The sequence below is a fragment of the Rhinolophus sinicus genome, chromosome 18 (genome assembly GCF_057876585.1).
Source record: "Rhinolophus sinicus isolate RSI-liver-muscle chromosome 18, RSI-T2T, whole genome shotgun sequence".
Lineage (NCBI taxonomy): Eukaryota > Metazoa > Chordata > Mammalia > Chiroptera > Rhinolophidae > Rhinolophus > Rhinolophus sinicus.
Window position 1 is genome coordinate 91,296,032 of NC_142518.1, and position 20,171 is coordinate 91,316,202.

General features: G+C 40.8%; 1 protein-coding gene across 3 annotated transcripts in view; it reads left to right on the forward strand.

Moving 5' to 3' along the window:
* Positions 1-9,440, forward strand: part of OCRL (OCRL inositol polyphosphate-5-phosphatase) — a 65,055-nt gene extending 55,615 nt beyond the window's left edge. For all 3 annotated transcript variants that reach the window (XM_074323274.2, XM_074323276.1, XM_019732289.2), the window contains 5 exons: positions 1,449-1,565; positions 5,115-5,199; positions 5,804-5,931; positions 6,684-6,795; positions 7,012-9,440. In XM_074323274.2, the coding sequence (XP_074179375.1) occupies positions 1,449-1,565; positions 5,115-5,199; positions 5,804-5,931; positions 6,684-6,795; positions 7,012-7,136 (567 nt within the window). In that variant the 3' untranslated portion in view covers positions 7,137-9,440. The remainder of the gene's footprint in view (positions 1-1,448; positions 1,566-5,114; positions 5,200-5,803; positions 5,932-6,683; positions 6,796-7,011) is intronic.
* The last annotated feature ends 10,731 nt before the right edge of the window (positions 9,441-20,171 follow it).

Genomic DNA, 20,171 nt, shown 5'->3' on the forward strand with positions numbered 1-20,171 from the left:
AAAAAAACAATTGGATGTCAGATTTTTTAAAAGTACATGAATCAGTGCTGAATAATTTATATATGGTAAGTGTGGAGGCATCTGCTAAAGATGCTGTACGTGTGTTGCCTTTGGTCCAGAGGGTGAGCAGAGTGCATTATGGACAGTGTTTTGGCTCAGATATCATGTGGATACCTGGATTTAATACTCGCAACTGGAAAGAAATTAGTGGATGAGCCACTGATAGAAGTCCTGGCAGTTCTAGGGAACATGAATAGCAAGTGATAGAAGCCTAGGGAAAGAAAGAAAGGAGGCAAAATAAATGTGAAGAAAATAGATTTTAAGTGGTAACCAGCTGCCATGCTCCCTTCTCTTCTTTCTCATTCCCTTAGAAAGACACAGTGGCTTTAAGGGGTCACCAGTGCTTATTGAAGAACATAATGTTAAGAACAGCCCTCAGCTCTGCTTTAGTGTATACAATCTCTGGAAGTAGTAAAATGCTTCTTTTATTTTCCTTAGAGAAACATGGCTGGGGGTTGTGGATGGAATTTACGGAATTTCCTAAAGTTGAACATACATAATATATGACCGTAAGCTGGAAGTGGAGGAGGGGGAAGATGCAAAACATTGGTCACTGTTTTCTCCACTAGGATATTTTTGAAGGCTGCCTTCACAGGCCTTTTAACCTATTTCACACATATTCTTGATATAATTTGACTATACATAGGTAACTAAGTTTATTCCACCACCATTTTCAAGTTTAGATTTAGTTATCTATGTCACTTCTGGGTTTTTCACTTAGATTCTTTCAGGAGAATCTAACAAAAAGTAGAAAGATAGGTGGAAGGAGTCAAAACCTCAAGAAATCTTTGCTGAGCTATTAATATGAAGAATAACTTCTACACTCAGACCCTAGACTTTTCATAGTATTTCTAGCTCTTAGGATGCTGTATTCATTTTACTATTTTTGGATCTTAAGGCTTACGAATTTTAGTGCCTTAAAATTAGACCTTTCATCAAGCCTAAAATAGTTCATACCTGTAGGTCTAATGTGGAGAATTGTACATTAAAAGTCAACAAAAACCTAAGTAGATGTTGCTCTCTCAGAGTACTATATTGACAATTGTAATTTAATAATCCACAAATCTCCAGTGGTATGTGAACTTTACCATGATTGTATTGCTCATTCTCAGTGCCACCCTTGAAAGGATTTACAACACACAATGCATCCATGTGATAAACACAATAAACCAAAATGAAATGCTTAACAATTAAGTGAAGCATCTAGAGATCTTTGAACTGTGGGAATCACTATCAGGTGCTTTCTGACCAGGTCTGTCCCCAGTGAGGAAAATCTTGAGACGTGAAGGTCAAATTGTACCCATATAAAGCAGAATTTGAAGGAGATTACATTACAGACAATTTTTATTGAGATCCCTTTGATTCTCATCCTTTTTCTTATCTCTTAGGAGAAATCCCTTCTGCAAATGGTTCCCTTGGATGAAAGTGCCAGTGAGAGACCCCTTCAGGTCCCCAAGGAGATCTGGCTTCTGGTAGATCACTTATTCAGATATGCCTGTCACCAGGTAAGTGAGAGTGGGCCTGCCCTGCAACTTTGGAAGCTGTATGAGTCCAGTGGGAAATGCTAATCCCTGATATCAGTATAGCGCTTTTAACCTTCCCAAGCTACCTCCACAGAGCAGCACTGTCAGATCGCCTGGGAAGATGGAGGTATCTTTATTTACAGATATCAGAGCTGAAACATGCAAACTAAGTGATTTACCTAAGACCACGACATAAGCATAGTGGCAGAGGTGGGGCCCAAACCAAGTATGCCTGTCTCCTGCCTACACATACCTTCCTCTAGACTGCTGTGTACCTGAGACTATTATGCCTGCTTTAGCTGTCACATAGGCATTGCAGATTGTAAAGTTCAAAGCAAACTTCAAGCCCATTTCTTTAATTTGGTCCTCATTTTTCTTTAAAATCCTAATATATTAGCCACCCCTAGCCCATTCCCCACAAAAGGAGAAATTTCTTGGGACCAAATTGAAAGGGCAGTGTTGTCTTACCTACAAAAGAATAATAGAACTTGAAAGCAAGGTTTGATGTGGACATGCCATTTACTCTTTTTTTTTAATTAGTTTCAGGTGTACAAAGCAACTTAATAGACATTTACACCCTCCCCCAAAGTGATAATGCCCTCCCCCAAGCTACTACCCTTCTGACATCTTATATAACTGTTACAATACCATTGACTGTCTTCCTTATGCTATCTATACTCCATATCCCGTGACTGTGTATGTGTGTGTGTGTGTATGTACATACATAAAATTATAGTTGACATTCAATATTATTCTATTTTAGCTTCAGTTGTACAGTGCATTGGTCAGGCATCTATACAGTCTATGAAGTGATCCCCCTGATAAGTCTAGTACCCGTCTGGCACCCTACATAATTTTTACAATATTGTTGATTATATTCCCCATAGTGTATTTCATATCCCCATGACTATATTGTGTCTACTCATTTTCTCTTTCTAATCCCTTCACCTTCTCTCCCGTCCCATTCCCCCTCCCATTTAGCAGCCAACAGGTTTTTTTCTGTCTCTGAGTCTATTTCTGTTTTGTTTATTCATTTATTCTGTTCTTTAGATTCCATATATAAGTGAGATCATGTGATATTTGTCTTTCTCCATCTGACTTATTTCACTTAGCATAATATTCTTAATGTCCATCCATGTTGTTGGAACTGGTAAGATTTCATTCTTTTTTATAGCCGACTAATACTCCATTGTATAAATGTACCATGGTTTGTTTATCCAATCGTCTATCAATGGGCATTTCAGTTGTTTCCATAACTTGGTTATTGTGAAGAGTGCCGCAATAAACATAGGGGTGCATATAGTTTTTCGAATTAGTGTTTTGGATTTCTTTGGATAGATACTCAGGAGTGGAATTGCTGGGTCATAAGGTAGTTCCATTTTCAATTTTTTGAGGTACTTCCATACTGTTTTCCATAGTGGCTGCACCAATCTGCAATCCCACCAACACTGCACGAGGGTTCCCTTTTCTCCACATCCTCACCAGCATTTGTTGTTTGTTGATTAATTGATGATTGCCATTCTGACAGGAGTGAGGTCATACCTCACTGTGGGAGGTATCACGCTACCTGACATCAAATCATACTATAAGGCTATATAATAATCAAAACAGCATGGTATTTGGTATAAAAACAGACGCATAGATCAGTGGAATAGAATAGAGAGACCAGAAATAAATCCATGCCTATATGGTCATTTATAACAATGGAAGCAAGAATTTACACTGGGGTAAAGACCATCTATTTAATAAATGGTGCTGGGAAAACTGGAGAGATACATGCAAAAAAATGAAACTAGACTACCTTCTTATGCCATATACAAGAATAAATTCAAAATGTATTAAAGACTTAAATGTAAGGCCCGAAACCATAAAACTCCTAGAAGAAAATATTGGAAGTAAATTTGCAAACATTACCCTTAATAATATTTTTACTGATATATCTCCTTGGGCAAGGGAAGCAAAAGAAAAAACATGTGGAACTACATCAAACTAAAAAGTTTTTTTTTTGTTTGTTTTATTTTTATTGGGGAATATTGGGGAACAGTGCATTTTTCCAGGGCCCATCAGTCGTTGTCCTTCCATCTAGTTGTGTGGGGTGCAGCTCAGCTCCAAATCCAGTTGCCGTTGTCAATCTTAGTTGCAGGGGGTGCAGCCCACCATCCCATGTGGGAATTGAACTGGCAACCTTGTTGTTAAGATCTTGCACTCTAACCAACTGAGCCATCCAGCCGCCCCACCAGCAGCTCAGTGGCAGCTCGTTGTCTTCAATCTAGTTGTGGAGGGCACAGCTCATTGGCCCATGTGGGAATCGAACCAGCAACTCCATTTTTAAGAGCTCGTGCTCTAACCAACTGAGCCATCCAGCCGCCTCTAAAAAGTTTTTTCACAGCAAAGGAAACCATCAATAAAACAAAAGGCATCCTACCAAGTGGGAGAAGATATTTGCCAATGATACATCTGATAAGGGGTAATATCCAAAATTTATAAAAACCTCATACAACTCAATACCAAAAAAAACAAACAACACTATTGAAAAATGGGCAGAGGATATGAAGAGACATTTCTCTAAAGAGGACATACAGATGGCCAACAGACATATGAAAAAATGCTCAACATTATTAATTATTAATTATTAGAGAAATGCAAATAAAAACCACAATGAGCTACCATGCCATTTACTCTTGCCCTAGCATTCTGTAGTATACGTCTTTCCCAGTATCTGAAAGTGGAGCGTTCCTATGAAATGTTTTGTAAGCCAAAATGGTGTAAAGCAAAGAAGCATTTATCATTAATTGATATGAAAAACTGTTTGAGTGTTCCCAGACCCAAAAAATAACCTAACAAATAATACTGAATAACATATAAAACCTAAAGGAACATTTTAAAATATAGTAAAATCCAGAATGCACAAAATAAGTGGAAATGCTCACAACACAGTTCAAACCTATGGCGGCTTGATGCTGAGATGCTGAGTGTGGTTCCCAGGGAAGGAGCTTGGCAGGGTCATTCATACTGCTTGGCATGTATGCTGCTTGTAGAACAGCTCGCTGCAAAATGAACACTGAATGCTATTTCAGCTTTTCACCTTTTTTCATATAAGCGAAAACATCTTCAGATTTCTTTTGGTTAGTGAAAATAGGTACTAACGTAGGTCTTTCATAAAAGCTAAGTATCATAAAACATGAACTTTAAAGAAGTGGGAGACACCTGTGTCAGTGTTTGAATGTGGTTCTACTGTTTGACCTCTGCCTTCTACCTGTCAATAGGCTAGAAGTGCGAACACCTGGTCTCCCTATCTAGCCATCAAGTACAGGCTAAAACCTTTGAAGATTATTTTATGGTTTGAAAAAAATTTTCACACGGATTATAGAGATGATAAAAAGAGGCACCATTGTCACACCTCCTTTCCTAAATCATGATATGTATACCACCCTTCCCTTTACTTCCTGCTGCTCTCCTGATCCCTGGGTGGTCTTCAGAACCTTAGGACTTTTAACTTGCCCATTCCATTCCTTGTGACTTTTCTGGTAGGAGGACCTGTTCCAAACTCCTGGAATGCAGGAGGAGTTACAGCAGATCATAGATTGTCTGGATACCAGCATTCCCGAGATAATCCGTATCCTTTTCGGCAAAGGCTTAAGAAACTGAATGAATACTTGGCCAAGCTCTTCCACCTACATTTCATTTTTGTGCTTCCATCTTTTTCTTCATAACTATCTTTTATTATAAGATAATCATTGACTAGCTATTTCTCAGTTTCTTTTGGGAACTTTTGACCTCTCTCTCTCTTATTGAAAGGAATCAAGGAGTGAGTAACAACAACTTTTAATAAGCATGAAACCTAGGACCCGCAGTACTGGTACTGTTCTGCTTCAGGCGATTGATCACTCCTGCCACCACATATCCTGTCACTAGGACAGGGCAGAGGATGGGAAACATCAGTGACTAGTTTCCAGGACAGATTCAGTGTGGACTGTCATTCTGCAGGCTATATTCCTCTGACTCTCAAGTTGGGCCAAACCTCCCAAGGGTCTGATCAATTCTGTGACAACTTAGCTGCAATGTACCTGGAGCAATAAAATACCAAACCTGATTATGGTCAATGTGCCCTGAATAAGAAAAAGAAAATAGTCACTGAGGGAGCTTGAGGAGGGAAGCAAATCAGGTGTCTGTGCACCCTTTTTCCTGGAGCTCCTTTCCCTTGACTTAAGTCCATCCAGCTGGCAGTAATCACTCTGTGGCTGAAGCACTGCTCATTTTCCTGGAAGCCCTGCCAGAGCCTGTCATCTGTTATGAGCTGTATCAGCGATGCCTGGACTCTGCTCAGGATCCCCGGGTCTGTCGACAGGTGAGTTTTATTACTCTAAGAATGTTTTGGGGGCAGGTTCCCCCATAGAGAAGTCATCGATTTTACAAAGCCAGGTGGGCAGCCAGCTATGTGGTAGGATGGGTCTGGATCTGTTTTTCATGGCAGGACACCAGCATTGAGAGTTGGGACCCTTGAATTTTAGGTTGTGTTTTTAACTATTATATTTGGCACCCTCTTCCAGTTGGCCTATGGAGTAGGGTAGATACCTTTACTCTGGGGTAAGATTGCTGAAGCTGATCACACATGGGATTCTGACTGACATTATTTGTGAGCCTTTCTTCTTTCTTTCGTCTTCGTATTACAATAACTGAGAATACCTCCAAATCAGGCTAGGGAGTATCAGGAGGAGCTCCCATCATGCTAAATGAAATGGCAGAGAAAATCATTCAGCTTCACAGATGCCGTGGGTACTTGGCATTTTCCCATCATAGGGAGATGGGAAGAGACCAGATTAACACTGACCTGCTTGTGAGGTGGGCTGTGCATGTGAACATGTGATGATGGTATGGCCTGGTCATTGAGTCGAGAGGGGACAAACAGTACGACCATTCTGACTTGCAAGTTATCATTTGGCAGTTACTGTGTTGGTCATGAGTAAATCAATGAGGGTTGGGACAGATAAATGGGGTTCTGTAAGGGTTGGATTATAAACTACTTTTATGGAAGCTGTAACCTGTTCTTACTCCCTTCTTCCACCTATTCTCACTGCCTACCCCCTTTTTAAAAAATAGGTGATTTCCCAGCTTCCAAGATGCCATAGAAATGTCTTCCGTTACTTGATGTCATTCCTTCGAGAGCTCTTAAAATCCTCCGAATACAACAATGTCAGCGCCAACATGATCGGTAAGAGTAGCTCATAAGAATGTCCACAGGGGGTGTTGGTCGAGATAGTCTGTGTACAGTATAAACAATGTATTTTGTCTTTAATGTCCAGGCACAGGACAGTCACTTCCTCCCCCCACTGCCCTCATCTCCTGGTTCCCCACTCTAATCCCTGAAGCTTTGCTTAGATTGTGTCTGACAAGGGGTTTTCCTCCTTTTCTTTCTCTCGTCCTCTAGCTACTCTCTTCACAAGTCTTCTCCTAAGGCCTCCACCCAACCTGATGGCAAGACAGACTCCAAGTGACCGTCAGCGTGCTATCCAATTCCTTCTGGGTTTCCTGCTTGAGAGCGATGAAGACTAATAAGCCTTTTTCTCTTAACTACTCTCTGAGAGTCTAGAGGTGGAAGATCTCCGGCACCAAGTATTTTAGAATGATTTGCAAAGTCATGCCACAGGAAGGGTCTATTGCAGAATTTTAAGGCTGTTGGTATGAAAAAGTTGTTTCTAAAGCAAAGGAAGAGAGTTTCCTAATCCCTCCCTTACCATATCCTACACAGCAAAATTCTTTTAGACTTATATTACCAAGCCAAAGTTTCCATATTTTGGTGTTTTTGTGTTCTCTATAAGGCAAGAGATCTGTATTTACACTCCTTTACCTGGGGATGTGTTTGTTGCCTCCTGCCTAGCTGTCATGATTGTCCTTAGTACCCTAGGCCTAGATTCTGAGATGTTCCCGTTCTAGGCCTACAAGCACTACTTGCTGTAGCTCAGACTTGTGTGTGGTCCTTCCTCTCAAGCACTTTTGCCCCCTTCCCTGTATCACCCTTTTGCACTCACTTCACTACTACTATCACATTAAAGGAGATCTAGGTGAGGCTAGTGACTCCTTGGGTGTCCCCAACAGTGAATTAACTGTCTACATATGGTTGTACATGCATTTGTGCATTTTTACTACAGTGGTGTTTGTATGTCTCTGTAACATTGGCCTTTTCATGGATCTGCGCCGTATTGTCTTGTCTCAGACTACATTTAGTAGCAGAACTTTAGGGACTATTTGAGATGACATCCCACTGATGTGATAGAATCACAGAGTGGAAGTGTTTTGAGTATTTCAGGAGTGAGAATATTCATGTTTGATGGGTCCTGCTTCCTACCATCCCTTTCTCTTATTCAAATTTTACCCAAGAGCTAATCTTGGGTGTCTATGGGAGCCATCCCCCGCTTAAAAATCCACCTCTGGAGCAACACTTACACCAGTCAAAAAGCAAGTCTGCACCTCAAGCAGGCCTTTCTAGAGATACTTACTGTTCCTTCCCCCAGCAAGAGTACTGAAGATGGCCTTGGAACCTCCGCTCCAGTATCCTAAAGCACGAGGGGCAGACATCACCCCCTCTCTCATCAAAGTAGACTGGGATCAACATCCAGTTCCCTTTGGCTCCCAGGCACTTTTTCTAGTGCTTGTGAGAAAGACTGTGCAGTGGGCCCAGCCAAGCACCTTTCTCTCCCACCTGAGACAACCCTCTGAGCTTTTCATTTACTCGAGCTCTGTGGGGCAACCTTTAAAAAAAATTTAATTTATGTTGGTTGGCAAACCAGCCACCAGCCACTGACTGCAAAACTGCCTGGTGCAATTGGCTTCCTCCTGGTTTTCTTTCATTAAAACCACCCTGAGTCAACTCATTTTTGCCTGTTACCATTAATCCAAGGAGCCTAACAGACAGGCACTGTGTCCAGTGTTGGGCATCAACTCCTGACTTTTCTAGTGCATCAAAGGAGGGAGCCAAGAGAAACACTGCAGCTGAATGGTTCTCCAGTTTCCCTGTCTCTTATAAGTTGAGTTCTTTGGGGGAAGAAAAGGTATATATCCTGTGATAAACTGATTAAACTCTTTCCTGACTGGGAGTTTTGGAACTAGGAGTCAAGTTATTGGTGCCAAATAGCTGCAGATCTGATAGGTTAGGGCACTGTGTGTTGACTTAGTCAATGGAAGATGATGAGCAGAACACTTGTCTCCCTCAGGCCAGAAAGTGATCACCAGAGAGGCAGATTATAGAAGCTGGGGCAATGTTACCACACAAAGACAGGGCGATGCCTATCCTGGGCACGTTTTCTAGTATGTTGCCAACCTGGGACCTTTGGGTGATTAAGGATGTGGTTAGTGGGGGCTCTGTGCAGCATCCTAGCTCCTTCTTCACAAGACACATGCACTATTTTGGTTTACTGCCTCAACCTTTTGTCAGCTCTGGTCCTGGGATGTACACAGGGTTGAGGGTTTTAGACAATCTTTAGGTAGGGGAGACAAGAAATAGAGCAGACATAAGAGAGATGCCTCCCTACTGTGCCTCCTCCAGCACCCCAACTTCTAATTTCTAAGTACCTCTAATGTACTACTCCATAGCATTTCTGAAGTAGGGGCTTCAGACCCAGCTGGTAGAGAAGGATTCTGCATCTACAGTTTTAGGGAAGAAACAGTTCAAACTCATGTGATACTGCATTAGTCTCCCTTTCACTGTTTTCTGATTCTTATTCTGTAGTTGTTTGTTATAGTTCCCCAAAATGTCTTGGTCACTAAGCAAAGCTGCTAGTGGGATCCTGTATTTTGTGTCATCTTTTTTATTATAATTTATTGCAAATTTTTCTGAATAAATATATGTTGTGTGAAAAATCAAAGTGTGATCTTGATGAGGAAGAACTGAGGAGGGAGGCTTATGTCCCTGAGTCCCCCTTGACTGCTGAAGTCCCCACAGCTATGCCTGCACTGTCATTTCTTGTCTTACAGGGAAACATCAGAAATCACCAATATATTTGCCCTTGGAGAGGAGTAACAGCCACGTATTTTCAGAGGCTAATAAAGAAGTCACTGTTTCTGAAAGCCAGCCAAGGATCCTCATTTTAACTCTAGGAATTCAGGCAACAAAATGGCACTGTTAGGAGAAAGGATGTCGATGCCTAATGCATGTAAATGTCACACTAGGTCAGATCCATGAGCACTCCAGGCCCAGAAATGTGACACACCTCAACATTACACATTTTGGAAGAACCCAGTTATCATAGCCTCAGTAGTTTCAATATGCCCCCCAAAAATCCTGTTTTCACATTATTCATTTTGCAATTTTTGACAACCAGTTTTGAACTTTCATTACCTCTTGGGGTGACGAAGTCCATAAATTTAATACTTTTTTTGCTCTAATATGAACTCTAGCACTTTAAGAGGAAACCCCTAACTTGAGTGTGGTGCCTTTGTTCCCCTGCCATCTCCACTATGAATTTGCACATTCTGATTCCATTCCCTTTGAGACTGAAGGGGCCTCAGCTGGAGGTTTCTTCTCAACCAGGGCCCTCTTCCAGTTCCAACTGTGAGCTTGACCCTGATGAATGTGCTGATTCATTGTTGTCATGAAAAGTGTTTCTAGCCCCACCCAAAGCTTTGGCAGAAGAAGGTGTTTGTTTTTTGTTTTGGGTTTTTGTTTTGTTTTGTTTTGTTTTTTTGTGGGGGGAAGAGTGATTCCTCTCAGTGGATGGAGACTGACACCCAAGTTTTTACACAGCAGCAGACAATGTGGCTGAGCAGCCTCAGTGACCACCTTTCCAGAGGTTAGAAACTGTATCCCCATCTGCTGTCCCAGGAGAACGCTTAGGGCCTTTCTGGCTGCCAGCCAAATTGAAGACCTGGTTCTTGGTGTAGCCTAATAATCTAAAACCGCACACTGCCACAGTAGGCTCACAAACTTAGAGAGAGAAACTTAGTGATGATCTAGTCCAATCTCATTGTTCTCGTGGGCAAAGTCAGGGTCAGAGGGGACATTGAGGGACTTAAGATCACTTAAGTTTGATATGAATGATTACACAGCATACATGCACACACACCCCCACCAAAAAAGCCAGCTCTACAAGATCTGGCAAAGAACCTTCCCAGCAAAAGGAAGAGCAAATACAAAGGCCCTAAGGGAGCAAAGCATCTTGCCATGGTCAGGGACAGTGTGGCAGAACACAGTGTGGCTGAGGTGGCATGTTGGGTTGAGAGATGGGCAGGAACCTGATCACTCAGTCCTGTGGAGCCCGAGGAAAGAGGCTACCTTTCATTCAATGTGCAACAGGAAACCATGGATGCCTTTACTCAGGACTGACATGATTTGTGCTCCTTCCCCCTACCTTAATAATAGTAATAACTAATAACTATAGTTATTATTTATCTCAGGTGCTGTACTAATACATTTTACCTCACCTTTGGCCTTGACAACTACCTTATAAAGTAACCCATTATCCCACTCTTATAGGTGAAAAACACACCAGAATATGACCCCAGACCAAAAATTGACCCTTAAACACAGCCACTATCTCCCCAGCTGGAGTGGGGGTGAAGGTGGGGCTGTTCCCTAAAAATCCTTCCTTTTCTAGCTACATCCCCATATTTTAAGTCAGCTGGATAACCTGTCAGGAGCTCAAATTCAACCTGACTTTGAACCTGACCAACTTCTCCTGGCATCTTCTTCTCTTATCACCCAGGCTTGAACCCTTGGTTATTTTTGGCCCCTGCCACACTTCTAATCACCCACCAATTGCAATCCAGCAAATGTTTATAGAGCACCTGCTAAGTATAGGCCACTATGCAGGGTTCTGAAGGAAACCCAAACGAGTAAGACTCATCATCATAAGATAAGGCATAAATATATTTTTAAAGAAGGAGGGAGGAAACAAGGTAGGGAGGGAGGAAGAAGGAAGGAGAAGTGGAGGGGAGGGGAGAAAAGGTATGATGGGATATCTATGGGAAAGGAGCCAAGTTCAGGTCATTCACAGTCTCCTCTATCTGGCCCCTTCTTTCCATTGCCTGCTTCTCTCTCCCCACCTGCAAATTCAAACCGTCATTACCTCAGGATTATGGTATCCCTTTTAATCCCTTTCTAATTTCTCAGCTGCCAGTACCTCTCCCTTTCAGTTGATCCTACATACATCACTGCCAAAGTAATGTTTCCAATGCACTGCTTTGATGCCACTCCCATAATCAAAACCCCTCCAGGCCCCTCACCCCTACTTACCACAGAAGTTCCAGTTCTTCAGCCTGGCATTAAAGCTCTCTTTAGTCTCTTCCACTCAGCTCTCTGGTCAAATTGCCCACTCTCGACCTCATGCCCTCCACTTCCCTAAACTCATGGACACACCACTTGGCTCAGTTTGTGCCAACCACCTGGAACTGTCTAGCCTCTACCACTCTACCTGCCCATATTCTATAAAACCCAAATGTCACTTCCTCCAGGAAGCCTTTCCCCATGATTTCTGCCTCCCCCGAATGTTTAGAACCTTCCCTTTGTACCACTATTTTAACATACCACACAACAAAGGGTGTTACTGACCCTCTGGGACTAGAGGCTTTGAGACAGTGGAAACCAAGCTGGGCATATTTTGGGTTTCCCAATGATGTCTTGCAGAGAGCAAGTGCTCAACAATATTTGGTCAAAGCACTTAAAGACAAGTCTGTAAACAATAGGTGTTCCTGAAATGTGTATACATTTAATTATTCATACTGAGCTCTATTAATTTTAGAGGCATTCACATGTGTGTACTTAGTAAGTTATATTGACATAGTCTAAGAAGGAAATAGCTTTTAACAGCCATCGAGTACTGTTTTCTATTGTTTTGTAGGCAACGAAATCAGCCTTGTTGAATTCGCTTTTTTAAAGTGATTCTCAAGGTTCCTCAAAAAATTAAAATAGAGCTACCATATGATCCAGCAATCCCACTTCTGGGTATTTATCCAACAGAATTGAAAGCAGGAACTTGAACAGATATTTGCACACCCATGTTCATAACAGCATTATTCACAATAGCTAAAATGTGGAAGCAACCCATGTGTCCATTGATGGATGAATGGAGAAACAAAATGTGGTACATGCATAAAACGGGATGTTATTCAGACTTAAAAGTGAAGGAAATTCTGACATATGCTACAAGATGAACGAAACTTGAGAACATGAATGAAATAAGCCAGCCAGTCACAAAAAGATAAATACTGTCTGATTCTACTTACATGAGGTATCTAAAGTAGTACTCAAATTCATAGACACAGAAAGTAGAATGGTGGTTGTTGGGCTGGGGAGAGGGGTAACAGGAAGTTGTTTAATGGGTGGAGTTTTAGTTATGCAAGATAAAAATGTTTTGGGGATCTGTTGTACAACATTGTGAATATATGTCACACTACTGAACCATACACTTTCAAATATGGTAAACGTTGTTCCTTTTTCCCCACAATTTAAATTTTTTTTTATTTTATTTTATTAAATTTATTGGGGTGACAGATTTCAGATATAGGAACATTTGTGACAACATGGATGGATCTTGAGAGTGTAATGCTGAGCGAAATAAGTCAGACAGAAAAAGCAGAGAACCATGTGATTTCACTGATACGTGGTATATAAACCAAAAACAACAAAAGAACAAGACAAATGAGAAACAGAAACTCATAGACACAATTTAATTTTTAATTAATTGAATCAATGAGGGTAAAGGGGATCAAATATATAGTGATGAAAGAAGAACTGACTGGGTGGTGAACACACAATGTGATATATGGATATATTACAGAACTGTGCACCTGAAATCTATGTAACTTTACTAACAATTGTCACCCCAATAAACTTTAAAAAAAATTGATTCACAAAAGGCAAATTTGATCACATCAACACTGTTTAAAACCATTCAGTGGCTTCCTGGAGTTCTTACCAGGACCCACAAGGCCCAGCAGGTCTAAGTGTCATTGAACTCCAGCCTCCTCCCATATCCTGCCACCTCCATTCTCTTGGCTTCAGCCACGTGCACGTGAGACGTCTGTCCTTGACTGCTCTCTGCTCCCTCCCACTACAGAGCCAACTCCTCTTGTGCTACATTCTCATCACACTTCCTCTCCTCCAGAGCACGCATCACAGTTTGTAATTATACATTCATTTTAATTAAAGTCACTCTCACCAGGTCAGGAATTCAGCGGAGGCACAGACCACCTTCTTTTTTTTTTTTTTTTTTTTTTTTTTTTTTCATTTCTTTACTATGGTATCCCCAGCACCTAATCTAATGGCTGGGACTCAAAAATATGTGTCATCTACAACTCTAGTGGTGGCAAAGGTGAGCGAAAACATGCATGTCTGCTGCTTGTCAAAGGGTGAATGAGTGTCACCTTTCTAGAAGCCATATGGCAATATGTATCAGGAACCTGGAAACATTCATAGCAGTAATTCCACTTCTAGGGAATGATCCTAGAGCAGCACAAAAGTGTTAAGTCCATGGAGGTTAATCCCAGCATTGTTCATTAGACAAAAAACTGGAAACACTTTACAATAGCCTTCAGAACTGGAATGTGGGTAAACACATTGTACATTTACATGGATAAGATATTATGCAACTTTTACCAATAATGTTGCTGAAGAATGCTGACATGGAAAAAGGCCAAGATGTAACATTAAGTGGAAAAGCAGGATACAAGTAGGTATGTACCAAATGTTCCTAAATTTAAAATCAGATATAAAGATAATGCATAAAGATAACACATATAATGTGCAACATGGCTACTAGAGATAACAATGCTGTATTGTATATTTGAAAGTTGCTGGTATACAGTAGGAGATGACATCATAGAAATGGGGTATGAGGTGAACCTCTTGAAATTGGCCCTGGAATTTACAACAAATTGAACAAATGTAATTCCAAAAAGGACTCCCTGCGCAGCAGACAGGCAAGACTAAGAGACACGCAATGGCAGTAATCTAAAGGTAGGCAATTTGGGCGAGCGGGGGCTGGGGGAAGTGGGAAGTGCGGAGACACGGGCAGTGTGGGTGCAGTATGCAGACAGAACTCGGAGCTCTGAGCTCCCTGCATTCTGGAGCTGAGGCAGCCACAGGAGAGGGAAGAATTCAGACTGCTAGCACACCCCTTATGGACCACAGTCCCGCATGAGGGATCAGCATATAATATGGCTTAACCCAACGCTCAGGGCAGAGGCCTCAGAGCAAAGACTTAAGGAAAAGAGTGAAAATGGAGGTTTAAGCCCTCACTGCCAAGCAGAGGATGCAAGGCTTAGGCACAAAGCCTAGCCGACCTCTCAGAGCTAGCCCCACTCTCACCCTCTCAGTGCTAGAGGCAGAATGGTAGCAGTGTCAGATTAAACGTACAGAATATTTGCAGTTCTGAGAACTGGACCGCAGCCACGACTCACAGCCCAGCTGGTTCCGGCAAAGGGCAGGGAGCCTAGGGTGCAGGACAGCCTATGTTGGTGGTCACCGGAATTCTTCACAGCCACCTCTCACAGCCCACCCCGCCCCCTCCCCCACCTATCTGGGCTGTTCGCAATGGGGTAAACAGTGCCGCTGAAACACACAGGCCCTGCATCTGGTGCACGAAGAGTTTCGAAATTCAAAAGCTCTCCATATCCCCCAAAGAAGGCAATGCCCTGAGACCCAGGCCTCTTGCTCACAGAGGAGAAGCCCACCTTCCAGGGAATTCCCCCCTTGTGTGAAAAGCCAGAACAGTGCAGAGAAAATATAAAACTACAGCATGAGAGAGAATAAAAGGCTACAATTGGAAAGAAAATAAAGCATTTTGCGAACACCCACTGGAAAGTGAAGACCTCTTCCTACCAACCTGTTGAAGAACCCACTCCTGTGGATGCCTAGGAAGAGAAATAATATACTAAATGCCATGAAAACTAAGGTAACAAGGCAACTCAGGGAGACAATCAAGTCTCCAGAAAAAGAACTTATACATGGAAATATGTGACTTCCGCCATTGCTCTGGGCCACCTCTCCCAACTCACCCCGCCCCTGGCCCCACCTATCTGGGCGGATCCCTGCAGGAGTAAACAGAACTGCTGAAACATACCGGCTCTGAATCAGGAGCTGGAAGAGCTTTGGAACATCAAAAGCTCTCCGCGTACCCACCGGGACACTGCACCCTGTGACCTAGACGAACTATTAACAGAGCAGAAGCCCGTCTCCCAGGGAATCCCCCCAGTGTGTGAGAAGCTGGAACAGTGCAGAGAAAACATAGCACTACTGTGTAAGAGAGAAAACAAAGGCTGCAGTCGGAGAAAAAATAAAACATTATACCATCAAGTACTGGAAAACAAAAGAAAGACTTCTTCCTGTCAACCTGTTGCAGAAGCCACACATTTAGATGTTTAGGAAGAGAAATAGTAAATCACTAATTGCCATGAATAACCACGGCAACAAGACAGCTCAGACAGAAAGAGAAAAGTCTCCAGAAAAGGAACTTAAAGATATGGAAATATGTGATTTAAATGACAGAGAATTCAAGATTGCAGTTCTGAAAAAAAACTCAACTAGATGCAAGAAAACACATAAAGGCAGTTTAATGAACTCAGAAACACAATCAAAGAACAGCATGAGCATTTTACGAAAGAGATTGAAATTTTACAAAGAACCAAACAGAATTTCTGAGATTAAGAACTCAATAGAAGAAATTAAGAATGAAATAACCAGCTTAGGTAGTAGAGTGGACCAGAATGGAGGAAAGAATCAGTGACATCAAATATAGACACCTGGAAATTACACGGATGGAAGAAGAAAGAGACTTGAGAATTAAAAGAAATGAAAGAACTCCACAAGAACTTTCTGACTCCATCAGAAAGAGCAATATAAGAATAATGGGCATACCAGAAGGAGAAGAAAGAGAAAAGGGAACAGAGAATATATTCAAACAAATTCTCGATGAGAACGTCCCAACCTTGTGCACAGAACTGGATCCTCGAATCCAAGAAGCAAATAGAACACCTAATTACCTCAATCCCAACAGGCCTTCTCCAAGGCACATTGTATTCAAGCTGTCTAAAATCAACGACAAAGCAAGAATCCTCAAGGCTGCCAGGGAAAAGAAGACGGTAACCTACAAAGGAAAGCCCGTTAGATTACATCACATTTTTCAGCAGAAACTCTACAAGCCAGGAGGAAGTGGAACCAACTATTCAAACTATTGAAAGAGAGAAATTATGAGCCAAGAATAATATATCCTGCAAAGATATCCTTTAGATATGAAGGAGGAATAAAAACCTTTCCAGACTTACAGAAGCTGAGGGAAATTTCTAATATACAACCTGCACTGCAAGAATCACAAAAAGAGGCTATTAGACCACCGTAAACAGGGTCAACTTGTGGCAACCAAAACATAAAAAGGGGGAGAGTAAAAGCCTGAACCGGAATATTGGAATGGAGAAAGTAAGCGTGCTGAAGAAAACGGAATACTCTAAATATCAAACTTTCTTTTATATAAACTTAAGGGTAACCACTCAAAAAAAAATCCACACCTGAAATACATACTGTAATAAAAGAAGAAACAGAGGGAAACATCATAGAATACCACCACACAGACAAAATAGACAACAACAAAAAGGCAAAGAAACAATGGAGACACAGCCTTACCAGAAAACTAAAGATAGAATGACAGGAAATCGTCACCAATGGAATAGAATTGAGCATCCAGAAATAAAACCACATAAATATGGACAGATATTCGATCCCCCTTACCCTCATCTCCCACCCTCACCATATGGTGATGGAAGGAGAACTGACTCTGGGTGATGAACACACAATGGGATTTATAGATGACGTAATACAGAATTGTACACCTGAAATCGATGTAATTTTACTAACAATTGTCACCCCAATAAATTAAAAAAAAAAAAAAAACATATCATCTGAAAAAAAAAAAAAAAATATGGACAGATAATTTTTGACAAACAAGCTAAAAACATACAATGGAGCAAAGACAGCCTCTTCAATAAATGGTGATGGGAGAATTGGATAGCCACATGCAAAAGAATGAAACTGGACTGCTATTTGTCACCATGTACCAAAGTTAATTCAAAATGGATCAAAGACTTAAGCATAAGACCTGACACAATAAACTGCATAGAAGAAAACATAGGTACTATACTTATGGACCTTGGGTTCAAAGAGCATTTTATGAACTTGACTCCAAAGGCAATGGAAGTAAAAGCTAAATAAACGAATGGGACTATATGAAACTTAAAAGCTTCTGCACAGCAAAAGAAACCATCGACAAAACAAAGAGGCCACCAACTGAATGGGACAAGATTTTTGCAAACAGTGCCTCCAATAAGGGCCTAATATCCAGAAAATACAAGGAACTCATGCAACTCAACAACAAAAAAACAAACAACCCAATTGAAAAATGGGCAGAGGACTTGAAGAGACATTTCTCCAAAGAGGACATACAAATGGCAAATAGACATATGAAAAAATGCTCAACATCACTAAGCATCAGAGAAATGCAAATCAAAACCACAATGAGATATCACCTCACCCCAGTCAGAATGGCTATCATCAACAAGAGAAATAATAACAAATGTTGGAGAGGCTGTGGAGAAAAAGGAACCCTCATACACTGTTGGTGGGAATGCAGACTGGTGCAGCCATTATGGAAGGCAGTGTGGAGGTTTCTCAAAGAATTACGAATAGAATTGCCATATGACCCAGCAATCCCTCTCCTGGGTATCTACCCAAAAAAATCTGAAAACATTTAGAGATAAAGACACGTGTGCTCCAATGTTCATTGCAGCTTTGTTTACGGTGGCCAAGACATGGAAACAACCAAAATGTCCTTCGATAGATGAATGGATAAAGAAGTTGTGGTATATATACACAATGGAATACTATTCGGCGGTAAGAAAAGATGATATAGGAACATTTGTGACAACATGGATGGATCTGGAGAGAGTAATGCTGAGCGAAACAACTCAGACAGAAAAAGCAGAGAACCATGTGATTTCACTGATATGTGGTATATAAACCCAAAACAACAAAAGAACAAGACAAACAAATGAGAAACAGAAACTCAAGACACAGACAATAGTTTAGCGGTTACCAGAGGGTAAGGGGGATGGGGGGTGGGGTGTGGGAGATGAAGGTAAGGAGGATCAAATATATGGTGATGGAAGGAGAACTGACTCTGGGTGATGAACACACAATGGGATTTATAGATGATGTAATACAGAATTGTACACCTGAAATCTATGAATTTTACTAACAATTGTCACCCCAATAAATTTAATAAAATTTTTTAAAAAAACTAAAAAAAATAATAATAATTTAAGAACATTGAAATCATACCAAGCATATTCTCTGATCACAAGGATTTGAAATTGGATATCAACTGCAAAAAGAAAGCGGGGAAAAACACAAATATATGGAGATTAAACAACATACTTTTAAAGAACGACTGGGTCAAAGAAGAAGTTAGAGGAGAGATCAAAAGATACATAGAAACAAATGACAATGAAAATACATCCTACCAAAATTTTTGGGATGCAGCGAAAGCAGTTTTAAGAGGGAAATTTATCTCATTACAGGCCTATCTCAAGAAACAAGAAAACTCCCAAATAAACAACCTCATGTAACACCTTAAACAACTAGAAAAAGAAGAATAAGTGAAACCCAAGGTCAGCAGAAGAAAGGAAATAACAAAAATTAGAGCAGAACTAAATGAAATAGAGAACAAAAAGACAATAGAAAAAATTAATGTGACAAAGAGTTGGTTCTTTGAAAAGATTAACAAAGTTGACAAACCCTTGGCTAGACTTACTAAGATAAAAAGAGAGAAGACACAAATTAACAAAATCAGAAACGAGAAAGGGGAAGTTATCACGGACACCACAGAAATACAAAGGATCATCCAAGAATACTATGAAGGACTATATGCCACTAAATTCAACAACCTAGAAGAAATGGACAAGTTCTTAGAAACATATAGCCTTCCAAGGCTGAGCCATGAAGAACTGGAAAATCTAAACAGACGGATCACCAGTAACAAAACTGAATCAGTCATCCAAAACCTTCCCAAAAGCAAAAGTCCGGGACCAGATGGCTTTACTAGTGAATTCTACCAAACCTTCAAAGAGGATCTAATACCAATCCTGCTCAAACTCTTCCAAAAAATTGAAGAAGAGACAGTACTGCCAAACTCATTTTTTGAGGCCAACATTACCCTGATACCAAAACCTCGTAAGGACAGCACAAAAAAAGAAAACTACAGCCCAATATCTCTGATGAATACCTATGCAAAAATCCTAAATAAATTCTAGCAAATTGAATACAACAACGCATTAAAAAGATTATTCATCACGACGAAGTGGGGTTCATCCCCGGGGCACAAGGATGGTTCAACATACGCAAATCCATCAATGTGATATATCACATAAACAAAATAAAGGACAAATATCATATGATTATATCAATTAATGCAGAAAAAGCATGTGACAAGATACAACATCCATTTATGATTAAAACACTTAACAAAATAGGTATAGAAGGAAAATACCTTAACATAATAAAGGCCATATATGACAAGCCCTCTGCTAATCTCATAATTAATGGAGAAA